Source organism: Castor canadensis, chromosome 6 (assembly GCF_047511655.1).
Source record: "Castor canadensis chromosome 6, mCasCan1.hap1v2, whole genome shotgun sequence".
Classification (NCBI taxonomy): Eukaryota; Metazoa; Chordata; class Mammalia; order Rodentia; family Castoridae; genus Castor; species Castor canadensis.
The window spans coordinates 160,599,165-160,624,037 of record NC_133391.1 but is presented as its reverse complement, the minus strand read 5'-3'; the positions used below and the strand labels follow the sequence as shown (position 1 = coordinate 160,624,037).

Here is a 24,873-nt window from a genome sequence, read left to right as displayed (position 1 = left end):
TATTTAATAGGTATTTCTAAGGAGAATTCTAGATACTATTATAACATCATCATCACTATTTGATATGTGATTATACTCTATACTCAATTCATTGTTTCTGGTCAATGTTTAATCATATGTTGAAATATTTAAAATTTTTATTCACCTTTAAATGTATTTATTTTATCTTAATTTAATTTGATTTGATTGTAGTACCTCCATATAGTTTTGCTAATGGACTCTTATTATTCCTAATAGTTATTTGTGTGTGTGTGTGTGTGTGTGTGTGTGTGTGTGTGTGTGTGTATTTTGATGGGGTCTGGCAATGTATCCCAGGCTGCCTGGAACTCTGAATCTTCCTGGTTCAGCCTCCTGAGTCCTGGGATTGCAGATGTGGACCATGCCCAGTTGAGTTCAGAATCATAAAATAACCTTTTCATATTGTCAAGTGAATGATATCTGAAGAAGGAAGAGAATTCATTTTATTGACTCTTCCCTTATAACTTTACAAAGGAATATTTTGGCTCCATTCTATTTATTAGCAGTTTTAATGGTTGAAAATTTGTAAAATTATTTCATCACCTGTCAAGTTAGAGGATTCTTCTGGGATATATTGATGGTCTATCAATCCTTAAACCAAAATATCTTCCTTCACTGAGGTAATTTCTTTAATACTTCATTATTATTTTTCTTTTTCTAATATAAAGTGTGCTCCAGTACATACTAAGATCCTCTGTCTTCAACTTGTTTGACCCTTGCCATGTCCCATTTGGTTCCTTTTAAAGAAGCCATTTGACTGTGATTTCCACCATTCCTCTGAAATGGTAAGAGATAATGGTAGACTTAAATCGATAGCTAAATATCTTCTTGCAAGCTGAAAGTCTGTCTTTGTGTAGGTAACCTTCAGAATCCATCCTTAGGCCAAGTTTATTTAGTTGTATCTATTATTCCAGTGTAAAGATTGGAGAGGAAGAATAAGAATGGCAGCAGTTCTTATACTACAATCCCTTCTTTTTCAAATACCTGCTAACCTGAGCTGTTTTTTCACTGAAATCTGCTCACCTGAACTTCAACCAACATGCAGATAATTTCTGAATGACCCTGACTTTAGAAAACAATGCAAGGTAAAAGTAAATATAACAGTAAAATAAGTAGTTTAGATTTAGCCAATGTGGCATTGATGATAAAGGGAAAGCACCTAAAAATTGTAAGCAAATATCTGTTTAGTAGAATCAAAGAATTCCTGAATCAGGATAGAGGGATTAACCCTTATCTCAACCAGCAAAACCCTTGTTCCTTCCTATTATTGCTTATACACTCTCTACAACAAAATTAGAAATAAGGGCAAAATAGTTTCTGCTGGGTATTGAGCGGGGAGAGGGAGGGGACGGAGTGGGTGGTAAGGGAGGGGGTGGGGGCAGGGGGGAGAAATGAACCAAGCCTTGTATGCACATATGAATAATAAAAGAAAAAGGAAAAATAAAATAAAATAAGTCCAATGAGAAAGAAAATGGAACTCCCCAAAATAATATTGCTAAGTGCATAATTGGCAAGATAAGGATTTAGGTGAAATGAATAATGGTAGTCATCCAATATATGACCTATTATACCTGGCATCTTTTACTTAGTATGTTTTCAAGATTCATCTGTGGTACAGCAGTTATCAGTACTTTGTTCATTTTTATGATGAAACAATCTTCTATTTTATAGATATATAACATTTCTCTATTCACCAGTTGATACATTTGAATCCACATTTAGGTTATTATAAATTATACTGTTGAGAATATTGATGTGAAATTTTGTGTGTACACATTTTCAATTCTTTTAGTTATATACTTAAGAGTGGAGTTGCTGGGTTATATGGTTACTATATGTTTAACTTTGTGAATAATTGTCAAACTATTTCCCAAAGTGTCTGCACCATATTTCTTCCTTACAGCAGTGTATTATGGTTTCAACTTGTCGAAATCCTTGCCAACACTTGTTATTGCTCATAGTACAGCATCTTAAAGTGAATGAAGTATTATTTCAGTATGAAAAAAAAAAGATTCAAAGAGGGGAACCATGTGGAGAAATGTGGGATAAATGTTGATTGCAAAGCATATTTTATTCTACCGCACTTGCTTAAATAAGAAACTAAAATTACAAACTTGAGAAAGAGAAACCAGAAGACCTTTTTGGAGTTTTCTGGGCCTGTGATCAAATTGCAAATGAGGACACACACCTAAAGATGTGGCTGATTTTCCTTAAAGATGGCTGATTTCCCTTAAAGACACTTGTTAAATCAAAAGTTAAGTTGGAAATTTAGCAGAAAGCTAAAACTCTAAGCTGAAAAGCTTAGAAGTCTAAGAAGACCTTATTGCTCCTATCTTGACTTTGAACAGATAATGATTCAAGTTAAGGACCAGACTTGATCTTGTTACTGCAGACTCTCAGTAACAAGTCCTGGAGAGTTCTGTTCAAGGAACAGGGATCAAATGAATCCATACAGGTCAGACTCATACTGAATTAAAGTAATTGCTTATCAGAGGATATGGTGAATACTATCTGTAGAAATATATTATCATTTGAACCTTTTCTAATGTGGCCTGACTGCTTTTTGCCTCTCCAAAATGCAGGTGTTGGAAACTTAATCAACAATAAAACAGTGTTGTGAGGTAGAGTCTCATGAGAGGTGAATGGATCCATTCCTTATTTGGGGAGTGGGATTTTTCTACTTTGTTCTTCTGCCATATGGGGAACAGTGTTCCTCCTTTTCATAAGATGCAATGTTCGAGGCTCCCTTTTAGAAACAGAGACCAATGAACAAATGATCCTTCACTTGTGATGACCTCCAGAATTGTGAAAAAACTGATTTCTATACTCTATAATCGCCTGATCTAGCATTCTCTGTTATAGCAGCACGCAGCAGATTAGGGCATATACGTTTCCAAGCTATGCATGATATTCACAAATATGTGATTAGACACATCACGAACAAGGTCATGTGCCCCACCCCATCTCTACTTTCTCTGGTTCCCACAAAGAAAACAAATAAACAAAAATCAATTGAACAAACAAAATCTTATCATGTGTTTCCCCAGAATGATATTGATTGTAAAATGATGATTGTAAAAGGAAAAGAATTTCACCACTGATATATGTCTATAAAAGGGAAAATGGCTATCACCCAAAGCAATGAGTGCTTAGACCACATTGTCTTTCTTTGACTTAGAAAGCAGGACTCCTGCTCCTCCTTAGCTCCATGCTATTCCTAGTCTATGTCACAGTGAGAAGTAAAAACTGGGCCCCAAATATTTTTTGTATAAGTGTGATAGAATATTCAAGAAGATATTTGCGTTTCAATATTCAGATAAACTAGCAGATTGCAAGTTAATAAGGGAAGAAGATGTGCAGAAAGAGCTAATGAAGTGGAACAAGATCTGGAAAAAACATGGACTATTGTTTTAAATCTGGATATTAACCAAGTAGCTCTTGATACTAAATAGGGAAATCCTATCGTGATAGAGATGAGGGAAGACCTCTAATGATGGTATGAGGAAATTACTTACCTTACATAATTCTAAGTACAAATACTACTAAGCCATTAACTCTGAGATGACTTGAATATGCAGACATATAAATAATAATAAGTGGGTTCTTTTATAATAATTTCTAGTAGGATTTAGCTCAATGATGGGCTAATAAATGTGAAAGACCTGTGCTGAGATTTTCTCACACTTACGTTCTCAAATAAGTCAATATTCCATAATGTACGTAAGCTGGAAGGAGGCACAATGCTCTTGGGTCAAAGAAAAGGAATTTTCACTTATGTAATCAGAGCAAGTAACAGGGAGCACTAGCATTCCAGGAAACCCATCTAAGTGGGAGGCAGAAATAAGAGGGGGATCACAGTTCAAGGTCTCTCTGAGCAAAAATTTAGGGGGACCTTATCTCAAAGAACAAGCCAGAAGCAGTAGCTTAAGTCTATAATCCTAGCTACTTGAGAAGTGGAGGTAAGAAGATTATGGTCCAAGACTGATGCAGGCATAAAGCTTGAGATCCTATCTAAAAATAAAGAAAAAAACAAAACAAACAACCACTGTAGTTTCCTAGCAGGTTTCTAGCTTGTTTTCTTAGCAAGCATGAAGCCTTGAATTCAAAACCCCAGTTCTGCTCCCCCACTCCTAAAAGGCAATCTCATGGACTCTCATTCAAATCAGTCCCCTTATAAGGCCAATAGGAATGATGATGACTCAGTGAGTTTGTGTGAAAGCTTAAACTGGGGAATTTTGAATCATTTATAACAAATTCCAAGCAAATACGCTCAAAATTAACTTAGAGAGAGTTACCATCCTCATTAAACTACACAGTAAACAAATGTCCTTTGTTTCCTAAGGTAGAAAGTATCTCGATTTTCCAAAGTTTGATCTAGCTCTGATATTCTTCACTCAGGCACTTCCACTTGTTAACTTTGTGCCTAACCCTTTTAACCATTCCCCTATTTTGTTGTTAAATACAAAGGAAAACTTTTTTTCTTATTTAATTTTTTGCTTAGTTTAATTTTCACTCTCTTTCTAACAATTATTCTTAACTTCTTTTTCCAGGACAGACATACATCTTATTTGCCAGTATTATACACCATGCTGATTTCAATGTGTGACTGCTCTTTCACAGTGGTTGTCTTTGAGTACAAGAAATGGGTCTTGAGATCATCACTTTTCAGAGAAAATGACTAAGTAGTTTAAAACAACACTAGTTTAATGGATAAGTTCTTGCTTTGTGCTAAACTTATTTTAGTAAGCTACTTCACTGGTATAAGTTAAGAGAAAATATTATCACTCATACTTTGTAACCTACTATTATTCAACGCTTGTATTGATTCACATTTTAAAAGTAAGAAAAAATGACACTGAAACACTTCACTACTCTATTTCTCCTTACATCTACCCCCTTAACCACACTTCTGGTTTGATATGTACCACTTTCAATCATATATTTAATTTTATAAATATTTACATAGATTTGTGGAGGTTTATTTTTGTGGTACTGAGGTTTGAACTCAGGACCTTGCAATTGTTAGGTAGGTGCTCTATCAATTGAGCCTCTCCATGAGCCCCATAAAGTTTCTTTGTATATAATTAAATATAGTTTCATAAATAACTGATATATATAATATACAAATATATGTGTATATTTAATTAAAATTATAATTTCCAGATATATAATTGTATATTTCACTAAGTTTCTTTACAGTTATAGAATTCTGTATAATTTTCAATGTATGTAAAATCTAGTTTTATTTTGATAAATGGTTTAAATCATTTAAATTGGTTTTCATTTAGTATCTCATTTCATCTGATGAAATTTCAGAGCTTTTTTATAAAGATGCTATTGATTTCTATTTTTAATTTTGAGAATGTCAGACATCTTTAAAGAATTTTATTTCTTCATTCATATGTTTTTGTATTTTCAGAATGAGTTTCTTTTCTGACATTTCTTAGTTTATTCACTATTTTTTAAAAGAATTCTGGGTTTCAGGCTTACCATATACAACAACATGCATCTCTCTCTCTCTCTGAAAGTACTTGTTCTTCTGCATACATTCCTTGTCATGTAGCAGTTTGGAGACATCACTGTACTAGGTTTCCTGCTCATGTGTGCGGGCTCACAGGTTATGACTAGTTCCCTTTCTTGTCCTGAACATGCCCTTTCATGCAAGCAGTAGACACAGAAAGATAAAAGCTTTGATTTTTGCATTTATGCTTTTTTCTTTTATATTCTGGGGAAATGTAAATGTCTACTAATTCATATAATTCAATGCCTTAAGCACCCAGGGTCCAGTAGAACAGGAATTTTAATTTCATCTTTTTACACTATTATCTTTAATTACCTTGTTTGGGAACAAAAGCCAATCCGATTCTAACACCTTTATATATCGTTAATACTCCCAAGACTACAAAATTAGTATTTCTGGTCATGATTAATGTATGTAAAAAACAAAACTCAGAAGGTAAAAGAGCTGAACTTTTGTTGCACAAAAAAGATTTTTTACTTAAGCATGTTTTCAACTATGCACTAATACAACTGCTGTTTTTTCTACTCAAGATAAATTATTTTTGTTGTTATAATTTCTTCAACTCTTAGAAGTTGCAAAATATTTCTAGAAATACAGTATCATGTCTTTGCTACAAAGAACTGTCCACAGGCTTCTCACAATTTGATGTTTAACCTGATTTAAAAAAGAAGTGAGGACAAAATGAAGAAGAAAAAAATTATACATATATATGTATTTATATACACACATACATATATATATATTTATTTATACATCCTTTAAAAATTATGTGTATATACTTTGGGTTAAATAACTTAAATGTGAGCTTCAGGACTGGTAATATTGCCAATCAACTAATTAAGAATTTTAATATAATCTCATCTATCAAATGAATAAATTCCAGATGGAATTTGTCATAAACAAGCATACAAATATACATATTAATAAATAGAAATTAGTACAGAAGACCATACAGGTACTTAAAATGATAGAGTTAATTTTATAAGCTCATATTAATCTTGGCTGTATGCACACATTATTATCCTGGTTCCAGTAATTTAAAGACATAGGATAATGAGAAAATGTGTTTTCCAGAAGCCAGAAGTGAGAGAGGGGTTCAAATGTTTACTCAAAATACATGTATTACTTCCTCCACAGTATTCTGTGGCAAGTGTTCCACCCAAATAGTAGCATATCCAAACACAGTTTGGAGGAGAAAAGTATGTTAATCTGAAAATTGAGCGTAGTGAAAGACTTAACAGTTCCCAAAAGCATAAAAAATGATACATAAAATACTAAGAAATATAACAAATAGGGCATCTAAATAATGGTGAAACTTCCACAGCTACTAAATTATCAGGTTCTTTTCCCCCTCCACATAATATATGTTAACTGAAAAGAATCTTTAAATCTTCCACAATATTCTACAATTATTCATGTTTTCTACCCTTATTTTGGAAAATGTTAGCAAAAGCAAGAGGAAATACAATTTGCACAACACATTTTGAAATGCTTGCTAATATAAGATGATTTCAGACATTGCATTTCCTTTCATGACTCTCTGCAGGACATATTTTTCATTTTTCCTAATTTGAATATTTTTTTGCCTCCTAGCAGTTGCAGCGGTGCTCAAAAACATGTTTGTCAGATAAAATTTCTCTTCAAATTTGCCCAGGAGCATATTACATGTGCATTGCTGATTTAAAAGAATGCTTCTGAGTAAATTCAAAGAATGTTATTTGTACATATGGCTCAATTTTAAATACAAGCTAGTCAAAGATCATGACACATTAACATCAAATTGACTTAGAATGCCGATTTGCAAGCTGTTGTGGTTGTACAAGAATAAAGTAAAACTAATCAAGCCTGTTCCATATCAGGTCAAAGCAGAAACTATAGCCATAAAAAAAAAAATATATATATATATATATATGTATACAAGTTCACCTTCATTGTCCTTAAGGGTGAAGTTTGGGTTCATAGGCAGATGCTCGTCAAGAAAGAAGTTAAATCTTGGTCCATTGGCAAAATCATCTTTATCAGTAGCACTGATGGTATGAATAACCTAAATAAAAGACAAATATGAAATATTTAAATTTAGTCATTGTTATATTATTAAACTACGGAAAGTGTATTCCTTTACTAATAAACTTTGCTATCATTTTCACTGTAAGTTAAAAAAAGTTAAATTGAATTTGCTAATTTTCTTGATTTTAATTATACTGTATCATTTTAATTATTAAAATGAAATTACTTTGGAAGATATCTTTTCCAACTTTAGTGTTGGAAAAGTGTTGGTTTACTTGTTCTCCATTGTACTAGACTTCAGGAAAAATGTTATGGTACAATTTACAAGCATAGGTACTTTATTTTCTACCAGGATACAAATAATTTCAATTTTTTTTATCACTCACAATACCTTGGGCCAATTATTTGTAAGATTCTATTTGAACATCCATTTGAGGAAACATAAAGCATCATTTGCACAAAAATTAAAACCTCAGTGCTCAAGTAGAACAGTCTTGCTGTGTGTGGTAGTCTTTGTCAATAAATGTAAAAATAGGGTAGCCTTTTTATTTCCTAATATTTCAAGAGGACTTTGAGATCATGGTCAGCCCCTAATCTTACAGATGAGAAATCTGAACCTCACAAGGATTCCAGGTAATATTGGCAGGGCTAACTCAGAGCCAAGGGTGATTTATTGATAATCTTTCCTCTCCAGTGTCATGGAAAACAATTCTAAACTCTGGACTTAATGCATATTAAGGAACATAGTAAATTATGATATGTAAATAACATATTTCTCAGAACCCAAGGGCAAAACACAAATTCTAATAGCTATGACATTTGCAGTCTTAAAGAATATATAGTCAAACAGACAAGCAAAAGCATATTTTCCTCTTTCAAAAATTAGTATCCTATGGAAAATAGACAGAACTGGAGATCACTGTGTTCACTTAAATAATTAAGTTCTACAAAGACAAAAATCACAGGTTTTTTCACATTTGTGGAAGCTACAAGAAAGCAAAACAAAAACTCCACACAATTAAAAAAAAAAACAAAGCAAGTAAAAGTGGGATCACTCAGGAGGTAGAAGGGAAAAGAGGGAAGGAATGGGACAGATGAGAAAGAGTAAGAGTGTGACGATGGTCAAAGCACATTATATGCGTGTATATAAATGCCATGATGAAGTCCCATAGATTACACAATTTAATGTTTGTCAATAGAAAAAAGAGTATCCTAGAAGTTGGGTGTGGCAGTACACAACTGTAATCCCAGCACTTGGGAAACTTAGACAGGAGGATCATATGAGTTTGAGGCCAGCTTGGACTTCATAGCAAAACTCTGTCTCAAAAAACAAAACAAAAACAAAAAAAGGAGGAAAAAGACAAAAAACAAAGAAGAAAAAACAGAACTAGTATCCTAAACATTTATATACCTTTTATTGGCATCCCTTAGCAAATTTTAAAACAGAAAAAGAGTCATAAAGAAATGTTCTGTTTATGAGATATAGTTTCCATTATAAAAAAGAAATATAATTTCTAAGAATATTTTACCCAATTTCACCCAGGTTTATTTTATAAGAGAAATAGTTCATCTGAAGTTATCACATTTATCCCTATGTACTCAGACCATTAGTTGGTCTGGGAGACAGAATGTAAAACAAATACCGAGGATGAGAACACAGAGGGAATTAAGACCAGAAAAGTACATGTGTCAGGTAGTGCCAGTGAAGAAAGTGTTTCAGGATACAGAAGAGCCCAACATGCCTTTGTCCTCCCACTCACTTCCCATCTTGGCTATCAGTGCACTTAGCAAGAACGACTAGGGCTTCCCCAGCCCTGTGTCTCTGGAGAAGTCTCTAACATTCTTCTCTACATTATTTTCCTCCACAATATTTATGTTTGGGCTGAACATCTCATATTGATTATTGTTTGTCTTCTTCTTCCGTTTAAAGTACAACTACTCTGTGGATAGAGCTTTTACCCTTTGTTTTGGCTAGAATGCACTGTTGGATAATCAAAAGCACTCTGATCATTTTCTCAAGTGCATGATGGGCTTCAATAGTTCAGAGTAGAGTGCTGGCTCACACCTGCAATCCTAGTTATTTGGGAGTCAGAGATCAAGATCAGGTTCAAAACCAGTCACTTGCAAATAGTTCATGAGACCCTCTCTCGAAAATACCCAACACAATGCAGGGCTGGTGGAGTGGCTCAAGTGGTAGAGCACCTGCCTAGAAAGGTTGAGACCCTGAGTACAAACCCTAGCAACACCACTGAAAAAAAAAAGTTTAGAGTACTGTGTCAGTAAGGAATATACTTACGTTTTTTCACATGTCACTTTTTCATGTAATTAAAAAATAAACAATGCCTTATTTTCAAGTTTGTTTCCAGGGTTAGATAAATTTATGTATTTAAATTAAACATTCCGCTTCCCCCACCTCCCACCCACCTCCCACCACAGATCACACTTACTGATGCACACAGGTACACGCATACACACACACACACACACACACACACACACACACACACAGCTTTCCATCATCTTTTGTATAAAAAACAAGCATTTTTTTATTCTCTTACTCTGCATTCATTGTGATTCTCTAGTTTGCAATCCCCATTTCTCCATAATATTTGATAAGATTATGATATATTTGCAAGGTCAATTTTTATTCCAGAATTTAATTTTAGAGTGACTGGCAGAAGACAGTCAATTTAGATCTGTTTTATGTTTCCTGTTTTCACTTCAATGGGAGTTATTTTTTTCTTTCCTATACATTCAAAAGTTAGCTTACAAATGATGTTAATTATTTTTTAATATTTTTAAAACCTGAACTTATTCCTTTTGGTAAATTCTACTGTAATTCATATGATACTCTGCTTACTATTTTCTTACAATCTTTCCTAAAGCATCCTTTACATTTCTATATAGGTTATTTAATTTCTGACCCTAATAGGGAGATCATTTATGGCAAATTTGTTTTTTGAAAGAGAAAACTCCCATTGTCATTCATATTTCACATGAGGAGTTGATTATTACATTTTGCTTAAAAGTGACCATGTGAAATTGATGATCAAGCATCTATGCATGAAACTTTATTCATAGTATTCTGATAAATGTTTCCAAACTAAAGATACTGATGATGAATCCTGAGATACTCCCTTAGTCTTACATAGTATATTCTATTCTTCTGTTTTATAAATCACAGTTTTCCTTTCATTAAGAAGTAACATTTGCATTTGTTATTATTTCAGACTTTTACTATAAAATATACATGAGAAGCAAACAAGTTTGTGAATTTTAGAAGATTTTAAACTTCAGACAGATAGCTAGAAAACTGCCAGTCCTCTATCCTTGATATTTGTTCTATAGTTATGATTTATATACAGTGTGTTGCCTGTGCTTTCTATTTGCAGAATTGGTTGAAAAGGTGAAATCCATAACAATTCCATCCGATTTTCTAATTGCAACAGAGTGTTCTCTATCATATATCCAGGATCTAATTAATGCATAATCTGCTTAATTATTTTGAAAGATCTAACAGATAGTCACATTTTTGGTTTGCTTTCAAGATCAAAGCTTGAAAATCAAATTAATAGTTGTTATTAATAAATAAACACTAAGAAATGTTTTGATGATATCCAAAAACCAATGTTTCTCCTTTTTAAAATTTATTTCCTACAGTCTGTTACTGATTGATGGAGTATTAAGGTAAGAAACCTGTCACAAATTTATACAAATTCAGATGTTCTATTTGGAAATTTCTTTTTGTTTTTTCATTCTCAATAGTGAACCTTTGGCATGCTATTACAACTGAGATATACTCCCAGGCTTCCTGGTATTCTAGTAAGTAAGTGAACTAGTCTTATAGTTTTAATTAAAAAGGAAGTTTTATAGAAGGCATAATGTCTTATTTAAATTCATCAATGTATTTTCTCAGTTATGCAAACTTAAATAGGATCTACATAAAATAAAACTATTTGATAATAATCTCAGCTTTTGTCAATAGAATGAACTGGATCTTTGATACATCATAAAATCTCTATTGGCCCAGTTAACTTTCTCATAAAAACATGTATGGATAATGAAATGTATGTGATGGGATGACGTTAGAGTTATTTAATAAAGGATGTTTAATATAGTGTTTTCTGAGTCCACTTCCAATGAAAGTGAAAAGGAGAGAGGGAATTGAATATGAGTAAGTGAAAGCACTGCCATTCAAGGATCTTAGTTGATGCAGTCTTTTGAATTCACTTTAGTTTGGAAACTGACAACAAATTTCATGCACTCATGACTTTCTTTATAATATTGTTTTCACACAGGTACTTAACTAATTCTTTTTTTTTTTCAGATCAGAGAACTATACTGTTGTTTGCATTGCTGCTTGAATTGATCTAAATTCTGATGTTACATGTGGTTAAACTTTTATAAAAGACCAATCTCTTTGCCATAGCAACATACTGATATATTTAGATACACCATTTCCATAAGAGAAATATCCACAAGTCTCAAATCAATTTGCCAGAGAAAGAGGAACTGTCTTTGGATCCAGGCAAAACAAACACACTTTAAAACTTATTTCTGTAGTCAAAGTTTAAATAGAATTTGTTGTTTCAACTCTTCATAAAGACACATGCAATTTCTCCAGAAACACTCTTAACATCAGGTCTAAAGAATCAAAGACTGTAAAATTAAACCATAGAAAGAGCTAAACCATGTCCTTCTGTAGTGAGTTCATCATAAAGAGCTAATGCTTAGGTAATTTGTTTATAGATGGATACTTCAAACAATACTTAAAGATTATTTTTCTTCCCTTAACGTTTAAGTTCAGTTAGTGAAAGCAACAGAAACATACTAAGGAACCAACATAAAGAGTCCAATTATTCTAGTGACATGTAAAATCATGAAATGTTAAAGACAAAAATTATGGCTATGTCTTTAAAAAATAAAAGTAACCACAACACTTAATCAAAATGCATTAGAACTGAAGTGTGCTTATTTTTCTGATAGTTTTCTTAAAATCAGTGACAAATATATGTAAAAGCATGCATGCAGACATGGAATAGTTAAATCTATTTAAATAATAGTTTTGAAATAAGTTTATTATATAAATGATTGATGAGATTTAGCAAAGAAATAAGCAGTTTATCATAGATACAACCTTTTTGAAGAAATTTTAATGGCTTATCATGCAATGACAATAAGGTAACCCACATTTAAAGGAAATTGAAACTTTTCTGTTCATATACTAATACAATTTCAGGTTTAAGAAGGTCCTTAAATTCTGAAAATTATCTTTCTTTTAGAGAACTTGTCATTGTCACATACAATTGTCTTAGAAATGCTAAGAGCTTAAGTTTTAAGAAGTAAGACAGAGGACCTAGACTACCAGTGTACATGGAAAAGGAAGCATGCGCCAGGGATAATGACTAAGTGAAACTTCAGGTGTCCAAGAAGTGTGTGGGATGAACATGAGAAAATTAGAAGTCATGGGCCAGAAAACTGAGCCAGTATTTAAAATTTGGCAACTTTTGTTCATATACAAAGAAAAACATAAAGTGACACAAGACTTAGTTAAAGCTGGGTACTATTTGCTCCTATTTGCAGGAATCTGGCTATCAGTGTGTGATGCACAGAGAACATGCTATATCCTTGAAAACTGAAATGACCTCAGAGCTTTAAAAAAGTTTATATAACTTCAAAATTATCATGAATCAGAAAATGTGTAAATATGTTTGATGCAAAAATTAGCTCATACTTGATTATGTATATGCAGATCATGTGTAAAATTTTCAATTTACTAATTTTTAGAACTGAGAGTCTTATAAGTCAACAAAATAAATATCCATTGTAGTAAAACAGTAGCTTTTTATACTTATATGTATATTATATATTAATATGTGTTACCTATATAAATATATGTATGTCACTGTTATTATTATTGCTATTATATAACTAAAAATAGATGTTGTATTTTATCAAATGTACTAATTGTGATATTATATACATGGTCATGAAAAAGAATAGCTATAGGCAATTCACCTGTCAGATTTTGATACAAATGTTATATGTCATCATAAAATTGGGAAAAATAGGTCCCCTTTTTAGATTTCTTGAACTATTTCAATTGCTATAATAATTTTCTCAGAGTTTTCTGGAATTTATTATATATTTGATGCATTCTGTGTTAGTGTGATAATTGTTTTTCTAAAAGCATATGCATTATATTTAACTTTTCAAATCTTAGCATAAGATGATTTCTTCTGTTGTACTATCAGCTTTGGTTATCTGTAACGTCTGTGGTGATTTCTCCTCTATTTTTCTTAATGTCCTTTATTTCTTCTCTTTCTTTTTGCTATCAGGAGCTTCTCTGTATTTCGAATAACTATGGTGTTTTGCTTTAATATTTTCTTTTGTCTTACTTCCATGTCATTGATTTCTGCTCATAACTGAGTTTTACTTTTTTAATGATTAATTGAGATTAAATTTTTCTCTATTTTGTTTAAAATGAGTGCTTATGCTTTCAATTTTCATTATTGTTTTGTTATTACATAAATTTAAAATGATGAATTTCTCATTAATCAGACTTTGATGATATATTTGCAATGTAATCCCATGTAAATATTTCTTACTAATTATTATTTTCAATTATTTGTGGAATCAGGTTATATTGAAACAAATTCCTTCACTTCCAATGGATTTTTTTCTCATAAAAATTTTGAAATGCTTTCTGTGCTTTAATGTAATAGAGAAAAATAATGAGGCCTTTTCATTGGTGATGGTATTCTGGGTTACAAACTTACTACAGTTAGTTTTTCCATTCACCCATTGAAGGGCTTCTGAGTTCATTCCTCTGGGTCTGAGTCAGACTGCTTTAAATCCGTATGTACGGTTTGCTGTATGAACTAAAGATTTCACATCCCATGAGGAAAATGCCCCAGCGTGCAGTTGCTGAGCTATGTGGTAATAGCATTTTTAGGCTCTGTCAAATCTGCTAAAATGTATTTTAGAGCAGGAATACCATATCTTACTCTCACTAGCCATTACAAGTAAACCAATTTCTCCATATCTCACTGGTGTTGGTGAAGATGTGATCCTCTCATAGGTATTTAGAGTGCTCATGATCACTTTAAGTTGTATTTAACTAATAGCCAATAATGTTAAACAACTTTATATGTTCTAATTTCCTACCAGGGCATCATCTTTGGGGAAATGTTTCATCCCTTTTGTCAACTTTCCATTCACATTTTTTAAACGCTGAGTTTCGAAAATGTGTAGTTTGCGTGTGCTTTTTTTCAGTACTGGGGGCTGAACTCAGAGCCTCCCACTTTTTCTACTTCTTGAGACACTACCAGCCCCCCAAATATATGTTGTATTATCTAGATACTAATACTTTTTCAGGCATATGACTTGAAAATATTTTCTCACATTCTTTAACGCTTTCTTAACTTCTGTAACCTGCATTTTTTGTCCTAGTAACAGGTTCTTTCTATGAGGATTTTTTTTTTATTTAATTAAAGTCAAATTGACAGGTGTTTCCTGGTACAGATGGAGACTTTTGACATCAAATTGAATATCTCCTTACAACTTGGAATTTTTTCCAAAGGTATTATGTCTTTCTTTTTCTCTTGCTGTTTTTAATTTTCTGAGATTGTAAACCTACCATTTTATGCAGATTGATTGTGCTTATTTTTTTTCCAAGTACTTGAGTGTTTCTTTTGATGTTTTCCATTAGATTGGAAAAATATTTATCTCTTCTGAAATTTTGTTTTATTTTTTATTAGCGTACAATAGTTGTACAGGAGATGCACTGTAACATTTACATACATACTTATAATATATCTTAGATTTATTACCTCCTTAGTTCCCCAATCCCCCTCCCTCTCTTCTTAGAGCAATTTCAACAGACTTCATTATTCTACTCTCATACGTAAATAAAAATATATCCGTCATATTCACCCTCCTTCACCCCTTCCTTATGTCTGCACCAGAGAGATAAAGAGTAAATAATTGGGATTAAAGCAGGATATGCACATGTCTAAATACAAAAGTGAAATCTCCTTGAACTATCAATATATCCTTAAAAAATTGAAGGACAGGAAGGTAAAACAGGTCCTTCTTGCATTTTGATGATATGGGGGTTTGAACTCAGGGCTTTGCACTTGATGGGCAACTCAAGCCACCCCTTAGCCCTATTTGTTTAGCTTTTTGCAAATAAGGTCTAACATTTATTCCAAGAAGAGCCTGGAGCAAATCCTCCTATTTATGCTTCTGGATGGGAAGTGCAAACCACCACATACAACTTTTATTGGTTAAGATGGGATCTCACTAACATTCTGCCCAGGTTGGCCTCAAGCCATGATCCTCCTAATCTCACTCTTCCAAGTAACTGGGATTATAGGCATGAGCCACTGCAGTGAAAAAATTACCAAGTCATGATCACATTCAAATTACTCTCTCATTTGCCTCTGAGAACTGAATAATATATGTTAAGCAAAGGTGTTCCATACATATTGCCCACTTATGTTTTCACTTCACTATATTCTCTTAAACTATGCTTAATCTGCTGTTGTAATAAACAATTAAACTACCATCTTCAATTACTGTGTTTTTAAATCTAAATCTATTACTTGAATATTTAAAAGAGTTTTTTTCATAAATTGTGTTTTATGAAATATAATCACCTGGGTTTTAAGCAATCACAAAGAGCTAAGACTCAGCCAAAAATAGGAAGCTAATTGGTAAGACCATATCCAGGTAAGGCAAATCCATGCCTAGCCATAACCAATCAGGAGATTTCTCTACTTTGCTTCCTTGTTTGATATATACTTGTTATTCATGCTGTAGCAACAAGATCTCTGATATGCCTTTTGTGATTTTGAGTGCTGCCTGATTAAAGAAACACACACACATGCACACACACACATAATTTCATGGCAACTATTTTAACAATCCACTATTGATTAACTCTACTGCACAAATACACGAAGGATTGGTTTTTGAGACTATAGACTCTCCACAAGTGTCAAAAAGATTAAAAGTAATTTTTGGTGATATAGTCAACCTGATTTACCTAAAACAGTAAAAAAATCCTTCTAATATAGCTGGACTCTCAACTTTCTACCTCTCTGGATCTATCTGCAACAAACAGACTTTCAGCTATACTCCTGGATTTCACATTTTCCTTTAATCCCTTCTCCTTAAGGGTATATACTCTGTGTCTTGTTCTGACCAAGAAAATACTTATGTGTCAGTAAACACAGGTGATTACATTGCATGAGACCATCTTGCTAGTGACTGACTTGTTTCTTAGTTGGTGAATTAGGTGATTATGTTGGAGAAGTCCATATGGTAAGCCATTATGGGTAGTATCTCAGAACTGTGGGGAGCCGTCAGTAACTAAGAAAATTCCTGAAACTCTCAGGTAACCAGCTGAAAGAAAGTTAATGGTGACGACAATAATATGATATTGAAAGAGATCCCCAAACCTAGAGTGAGAATAAAGCCCTCCATGACACTTTGATTGCAGTTTTGTAAGATCCTGAGAAGATCCAGCTAACCCATACGTAAGTGTCCTACCTACACAAACTGTGAAATAATAACCATTTTATTTCAAGATATGTTTTTTGGCTATTTTCTTATACAACATAGAAGTTGAATATATATTCCCTTCTAGCGTGTCACTTGTCCTGAGTGCCTCGGCCATATTAGCTTTCTGTTTGAAGTACCATGTTCTTTCAACTGGATGCAATGATACATCGTATGGTATATCATGTCCTGTGTGCAAACATTCTGTCTCCATACCTCATTAATACATACAAACTCTTCACATTGTTAATACTTAAATGCATTTTAGTACCAGAATCTTTCATCATCACTTCTGTGATTCCCTTAGATCCCCAAACTGAAGCCAGACAGTCCCTCCTCTCAAATACAGTCTGTGAACTTCATTAGGACAAATAAATTCAATTATCCTCTACTTAATTCAGTGCTGTACCTATGGCATTAAATATAATTTTATTGGCATGATGAATGTCTCATGCATAAATAAATTCATTGTTCTGAATTACATTTGGGATACAGGGAAATTTTATTTTCCATGATTCTCATAAAAACCTATTTGTTACTTAAAATAAAGCCTTACACAATTATCTTGACTGAACCTAAAAATTATACTGGGGAATTTGGGAGTTTATACCTAAGAATGATAGAAATAGAGCTGTTTACTTTTCTTCCATTTAAATGATAGGAAGGAAACAATTCACTTACCTGACCAGGCTTAGAATTTTCACAGACAACAATATCATACTCCTTGGCAAGTTCGGGTGGATTGTCATTGACATCCAGAACTCTAATACCCACTGTGACATAGCTTAGCAAACCAGGATTGTCTGCAAAACACACAAGGATACATTCAGTATTTCCATGCACACATTAGAAGATTTGTCCAAAACAAATCTCCTTAATACTGTAGCTTGTCACTAGCACTGTATGCTACAGCAGGACTTTTAGCAAAAGACAACTGCATGAAGGCCCTCTTTGCTAGAACTCATTAACTTATAGAAAAATAAAAACTGAACACCAAGGCTTGACATGAATACTAAAGTGATATTTTTTTCAATACCAAGGAATTACATGCTATTTAGGAACTGAAGTGGGAAAAAGTTGTCTGTCAGAACTCATTGTGTGCTGTCAGAGTCTATGGGATGAACAATTGGTTTCATTAATAATCTAAGAAAAGCACAGCACTTCTTAGAAAAATCACATAATCTTTAAAAATTCAAGGTATGAAATCTAAAAAAACTCAGAGAAAATAGCAATTAAATTCTTCACACAAATTCCCACTTTCTTCTTATAGGGTAATATATGCAGTCTGTAATGTTATCACAGGTGGGGAATTATAAAGAATAAATCAAAATTTAACATAGAATTTACATATAACTGGTAGACTTCAAAATATTATATTTAATGTTTTAGAATGTCTTAAACCAGTTGTTCACATTTTTCAGTAACTTTGTTAATTTTATGATGTAAGGAAAAAGGCAAAGGTTTGTTTTTATTTTAACATGTTATAGAGATTCAGAATTCATTGTAAGAAAACCAAATAAATCTCTTCACTGACACTCTCTCTTACTCTTTAGATCTATCTCTATTTATGTCTTTCTTCCATATTGCTGCTGTGCCTGTCATCTAAAAAAATCCTAAACTAGAATTAATACACTAAGAAGTAAAGCTCAGAAAAAGAACATAAAATTTAGAGAAATTTGTTAAAGAACAACATGAAAAATAAAATCTAACTACATTAAGAAAAGGGGGGTATAAATACTGAGGCCGAATAGAGTAATAATAATAAGAAAAATTTCCATACATGTATCTAAAACCAAATAAAATCTAAATACCATTAAAATAACTAAATTAAGTAAATTTTAGGTAAAAATTTCTAATGAAAAAATTTTGACTTAGATGTTTTATCAAAATTTGAATAAACAAATACATAAGTTCATTCTTGTGCACATATTATCATAGAAAATACTGGTAGGAACTTTCCACAATTTGTTTTTTACAATTTGCAGCACTTTGAATACTAGAAAATACAACTAATGACAGACATTACACTAAATATCCATACACTAAATAAAATAATATTAAACTCACTCCACTGATGTCTATCTTACATTCAATGATAAAACTGGTGGGGAGAGGAGCAGGGGCAGAAATGACCCAAACAATGTATGCACATGTGAATAAATAAATAATTTAAAAAAAATAAATAAATAAAATGATAAAACTCTATCTTGATGGATTCAGTTAGAAGAATTCAGTTAGAAGAATACTTGTGTAATTTGGCAACAAAGGAGAAAAGGAAGGAAGGAAGGAAGAAAAAAAGAAAGGAAGGAAGGAAGAAAGAAGAAAGGGAGGAAGAAAGGAAGAAAGGAAAGGAGAGAAAGAAGGAAAAATTTTAGTATATAAAATTTATTCACAAAATTAATGAATTAAAGGAGGACAAAAAGTGCATACATAAACACTCATCAAGTATCAGAAAACCAAGAAATAAAATGGAGTAATCTTACATCTGATAAGCAAAGAATGTATCACTTTTAATGATGAAAAACTACTAAGATAAGTTAACAGAAGATAAAGGACCTAAAGAATAAATCTAATAAAGAATATAAAAGATCTATATGCAGAATATTTTATTAAATTTCATTAAAGAAATTAAGAACTATATTATGTCTGTGGTTATGGAAATAGAGTATTGTAAGATTGAACTCTCCAGATAGATGTATATAGTCAATATAATCTAATATAAATACAATAAAAGTTGCTCACAGAAATGAAAAGCTGACTGTATGATTTATAAATGTGGAAAATATTCAAATATGTAAGAAGAAGAGCAATAAAGAAGACTGATCTACCCTGGCTTATTGTATCATATTAGAATGTAAGAGATTGTAACCGTGTAACAGAGATAGAAAAGGGACACAGAAAACAAAACAGACTGGTATAAATAGTACCCTAATATATGATGACAGTATGGCAGATCAATGAGAGGGAATGGGCTCATCATGAAAAGGATTTAGTAAAGCTTTTTATCATATAATAATAGTAAAATGGACCATAGTTTCCACTACCAAAAACTTTTAAAGGACTTAAATGTATAAATAAAATTATCTATACATTATTGAAAATCTTAGCATTAGTATATGATTAACATAAAAATTTCAAGACACAAGATGCGGCAATCAAGAGAAAGCCATCAAATTTGATTATATGAAAATATGACAACTTTTCAGCTCTTCTATTAAAAGAATGGGGAAAGTCAAAAAATGTAAGAAAATGTTTATAACATAAAACAACCATGGACTTTTATTTATAATACATAATAAAACATTGTTTCAAGAGCATCAAAGTAATAGAATAATTTAAAGTGGAAAAAAGTTTAATGACAAGCTGTTAGCAGAAGACGTAGTTGGAATGGAAAATAACACAAGAAAAAATTTTTATTCTCGCTAGCATTTAAATAAATGTAGGCTAATTAAAATAAGTTGCCTTAACATGAATGCCATGATATTCTGTGGTTTAACAAAACTTTTCCAAGTGCAAGACTGACTATTCATCATTGGGAATGTCTGTAAAGGAAATAATCCTCATGCAGTAACTTTTACAGTTGGATATTTTCATGCCAACTATCCAACAATTTCCTTGGATACACCCATAGAAAAACCCTTGAGTTCATATGTACCAACACAACAATTAATTTCAGCAGCAGCAATAACAGGAAAGTAGAGTGATTCATTCAATAGCTGAATATATAAAATCACAACTACATTTATTTCCCAGAGAACATAAATGAATAATAACATAACCACTGTACAAGACAATTTCTGAAGCAAATGTAGGCTGACACATTTTCTCAGAGACCTGTCAGAAGACTGAATCCACATATGATAAAATTTTGTAAAACTGACAAAATGCAAATCTAAAAGGTATGTTGTAAAACATGATAAGATTTTATTTCTGGCCACACTATTAGTAACACTTTAATTTCTAAGAAATGTGTTAAAATCTGTGTATTTTTACTTTTTGTACTTTTTGTATACATTGAATATTATGCTTATAAGAAAAGTTTTAAAATGAATATGCTAATAACTTGATATATAATTAATATTGTTCATATCAACTAATGTTTAGTTGATATAGAGTGAAAGATAATGTAATTCTTGCATATATTAAATGTTTATATTATGTAGATTAAAAAAGTATATCTATTAAATGAAAATTATTTGAATACTGTTTCACCTATGTGTTTATTTATTTTAAACAACTGATAATGAAAACAAAATAGCATCACAGATTTTTCTGGAGCTAATGTAGCCAGTACTTAATTTTATTTTTATTATGTTTTAAACTTAAAAGATAATTTTTCATTTTAACTTTTACAATATAAATTATAAAAATTGTAAATGACCACACACAACTTACCTCAGCAAAGCCTGAGTTACTACCTACTTTTCTTGTCTTATTATTGACAGGTATATATTCAAAACATTAAGTATCATTTCTTCATATGTTCCTGTAGCTTTCATTTTAAAATCAAATGAGAGAACTCAGTTCTAGAAATCTGAGGCAAGAATAATTTCACTAGCCCTAGTATTTTATTTTTTATTGTTGAACTATGTGGGGGTACATTGTTGCTTTTACGATATATCAAATTTGAATTTGCCCTATCCCAAGTGAAGAGTTTGTTGCCCCTTTGCTGAGTTGGCAGGGTTAGAGGCAGTCTGAGGCAAGTCATAACACAGGCTTCACAGGAGAGGGCTGTGGGAAGGCTACATCTTGAGGGAGAACTTTTGCTTAGCTGGCTTTTTTTTTTGCATCACTTTAGCAGGAAGAATTGGGACACTGAATCATGAGAACAAGATGAGGGCCAAAGCTTGTCTGCTTTCTTCAGCTACCATTTACACAAGACAGGGTTGAGGTATCTTCATTAGTGCCTAGCTCGAGTGACAGTTCTGTCTTCTTTCTATGCCTCAACTAATATCCTCTTGACTTAGAGGTATAAGAGTGCCTTGTTAATTATCCCCAAACACAACTAACGGCATCCTTAGGAGATAGTGGCCTTATGGCCACTGGTCTAGGGAGAGCAGCCTGATTTTGTTTTTTGCACCAGGTCTCCTCTGACACCATTTCAGCAAACAGAGAGACAGGTGCTTTGGTACTTTGGAGGGTTGGCTATTGCAGGTAGTCTTAACTGATTCCATCAAGAACAAGCGCTGTTATACAAGTAAAGGACTAAGTCCTGGTTACCTAAGAATATTACCTTAGTATGTGGTTGGTGTGCTTTGTCTCAACTTGGAGAGGTTTGAACTCTGTTTCCTATACATATAGGCACATTGCTCTTGGGTATATTTTGTTTATCCAGACACCAACCTTTCTAAACTAGTGATGTGCTTCAAGCTTTAGACTACTACATTGTGCTAAACCTGTGTTTTACCCACAGTCTTTTACGGCACATGTCTAGAAAACAGTTTTTATATATTTTTTTGAGAACATACTAAATAAAATAAATTGAAATTGAACAAACTTAAACTCAAATCCAATTTTGAGCATTCTTCAGGAATAAAAAAGCTGGAAAATGGTTTTATGCCTTAGTAATTTCATCTTTAAGCACGGAATTAGATTTATGTTATTGGGTAATTTACGTTTGTGAGAAATAATTAAGGTGCCATGAAAATTTTACAATTCTTAGCATAGACAAAGCAGAATGTACATGTTAAAACTGCCTAGATATTAAGAGTATGAAAATTAAAACAAAATGTATATCATGCTGCCAATTGTATACAAACACATTCATTCCAGCACAAACTACTCTATAGGTAAGTGACCTGTGCTTTACAGCGTATCAGTGTAGTAGGAACTTACTTTAGCAGCTTGCCCCTGTGCAAATAGCAGGACAGTGTAACTCCAGTGAAAGTGCAAGCTTGATGTTACAGTATTTTGAGAATCTCTTCTAACTTTAGGAACAACCAATTTCAGCCAGTGATTACTAATGAAAAGTCTGATATGCGCATGTAACCATAATATGTTATAGAAAACATGGAACAGTTCATATGCCACTTAACCATATTTCTCAGTCAACATTAAATAGACAACAAATTCAATACTGATATTTTTTGAAGTAATTTTCTCAAAAATCATGATTTAAATGTTTAAATTACTTTTGCCTCAAAGCCATTATCATTTAAATATGTCTATGTCTCCAGAAATCAAAATGAGATTCATTAGTATTTACATTCATTACAGAATATGCTAGATTAAAAATCTATTTAGCCATATTCTAATGTCAATCTTAAAAGTAGTCAAGAAAATACATAAACTAGGGTAGATTTGTTTATCTGTATAACACACGTTCTTTTTATTAAAAGGAAGTTTTATTAATTTTCTTTTGGAAAATTTACTCAAAAAGAAAAACCTGTCTAATTTTCACATATACCCATGAGTATAAAGATGGGATTATGTACATTTTTGGTCTGTGTTTCTTTGATTTTCATGAAAATATTTCATTATACATGAATAAATCTATAAACAAAAGGCATTCTCATTCTTTTGAATCATCACTATAGGATGATATAATATTTAGAAATATTAAGGTAATTTTTTTATTAATAAATGTATTTCCATCATTTCCTTAAACAGATATCTAAAAATACGTTTTGCAAATAATTGATGAAATCAACTAAAGTGTTTCAGCATTTTTAAGATCTTGCATGACAGTCACATTTGAGGCAAAGATTGGTATACATAGTAAATAAAATAGTAAATATTTCACTAACTTAACTTTTATGTTTTATAGCATTATTTTATAGGTATAACTATCACAGTATTCAGGATATATTATTGTCATTAATATACCCTTTATCCTTCCCCTTTTTCAGATCTAGTTTAAATACTGATTGAAATTCGAATACCATTTTAAATATAACTTGTTATTCTGGATGGTTAGCATGAAAATCCGATATGTAATAGATTTCTCTTCAAAATTCTCTTTTCTGTAGTCAAATAAAAAATTTTTAAAAATGAATATTAAACGATAGAAAACTAAGCCAATGCTACCTGTATTAAAACAATTATTTATTTCGTAGTAAATAAACAAAAATACTGGCACATTTAGAAAAATGTTACTGAAAATTCATTCAATGAATTCATCATGTTTTTCTAAGTTTGCAATATATCAGCTTATTCATCACATAGTCATCCCACAAATCCCAAATTGTGGTGAATTATTTTAAATGACCTCTTGTTTTCTTAAGGACATTATTTTGTCCCAGTTGTGCACAAATCTTTCAGCAGCTCCCTGTATCTTTCATGTTATTTCCCAAGAGTAACATGAGTTAAAAGTTTCATAATTTAAGCCCTGCCTTTGATCTTAGAAATCAACACTGTGTTTGTACTTTAATTCAGAACCATAAACTCAAAATGATTCACTTCCATTAGAAATTAACATCACACAAAAGATGGTAGCATTTGCTATTGATTATAAAATAAGTTGAAAAATAATTCTCTTATTATTTGAAATCTTCCAATTTATGCATTTAATTATTTTAAGCTTATCTAAGGCAATACTCACTTTCTTTAATGTTTGTACTAGTTCAGTTTTATCACTTATTTCCCATCTTACCTTCCTTTCTCATAGTGACTCTGAACTTTTTTCTCTTTCATCTTTGTAGAGAACACAGTTTATTTTGTGATTGACTCTGCTGCTGTTCTTTGAACTTATATTTACATTCATATTCTTTCAAAAACTACACATACCAAATCATCTATAAAGCTCCAAATTAAATTACTCCAAA

General features: G+C 31.9%; 1 protein-coding gene across 5 annotated transcripts in view; it reads right to left on the bottom strand.

Moving 5' to 3' along the window:
• Cdh18 (cadherin 18) overlaps window positions 1-24,873 on the bottom strand; it is a 467,108-nt gene that overhangs the window by 26,954 nt on the left and 415,281 nt on the right. For all 5 annotated transcript variants that reach the window (XM_074077698.1, XM_074077700.1, XM_074077701.1 and 2 more), the window contains 2 exons: window positions 17,792-17,913; window positions 7,466-7,583 (listed from right to left, as the gene is read on the bottom strand). In XM_074077698.1, the coding sequence (XP_073933799.1) occupies window positions 7,466-7,583; window positions 17,792-17,913 (240 nt within the window). The remainder of the gene's footprint in view (window positions 1-7,465; window positions 7,584-17,791; window positions 17,914-24,873) is intronic.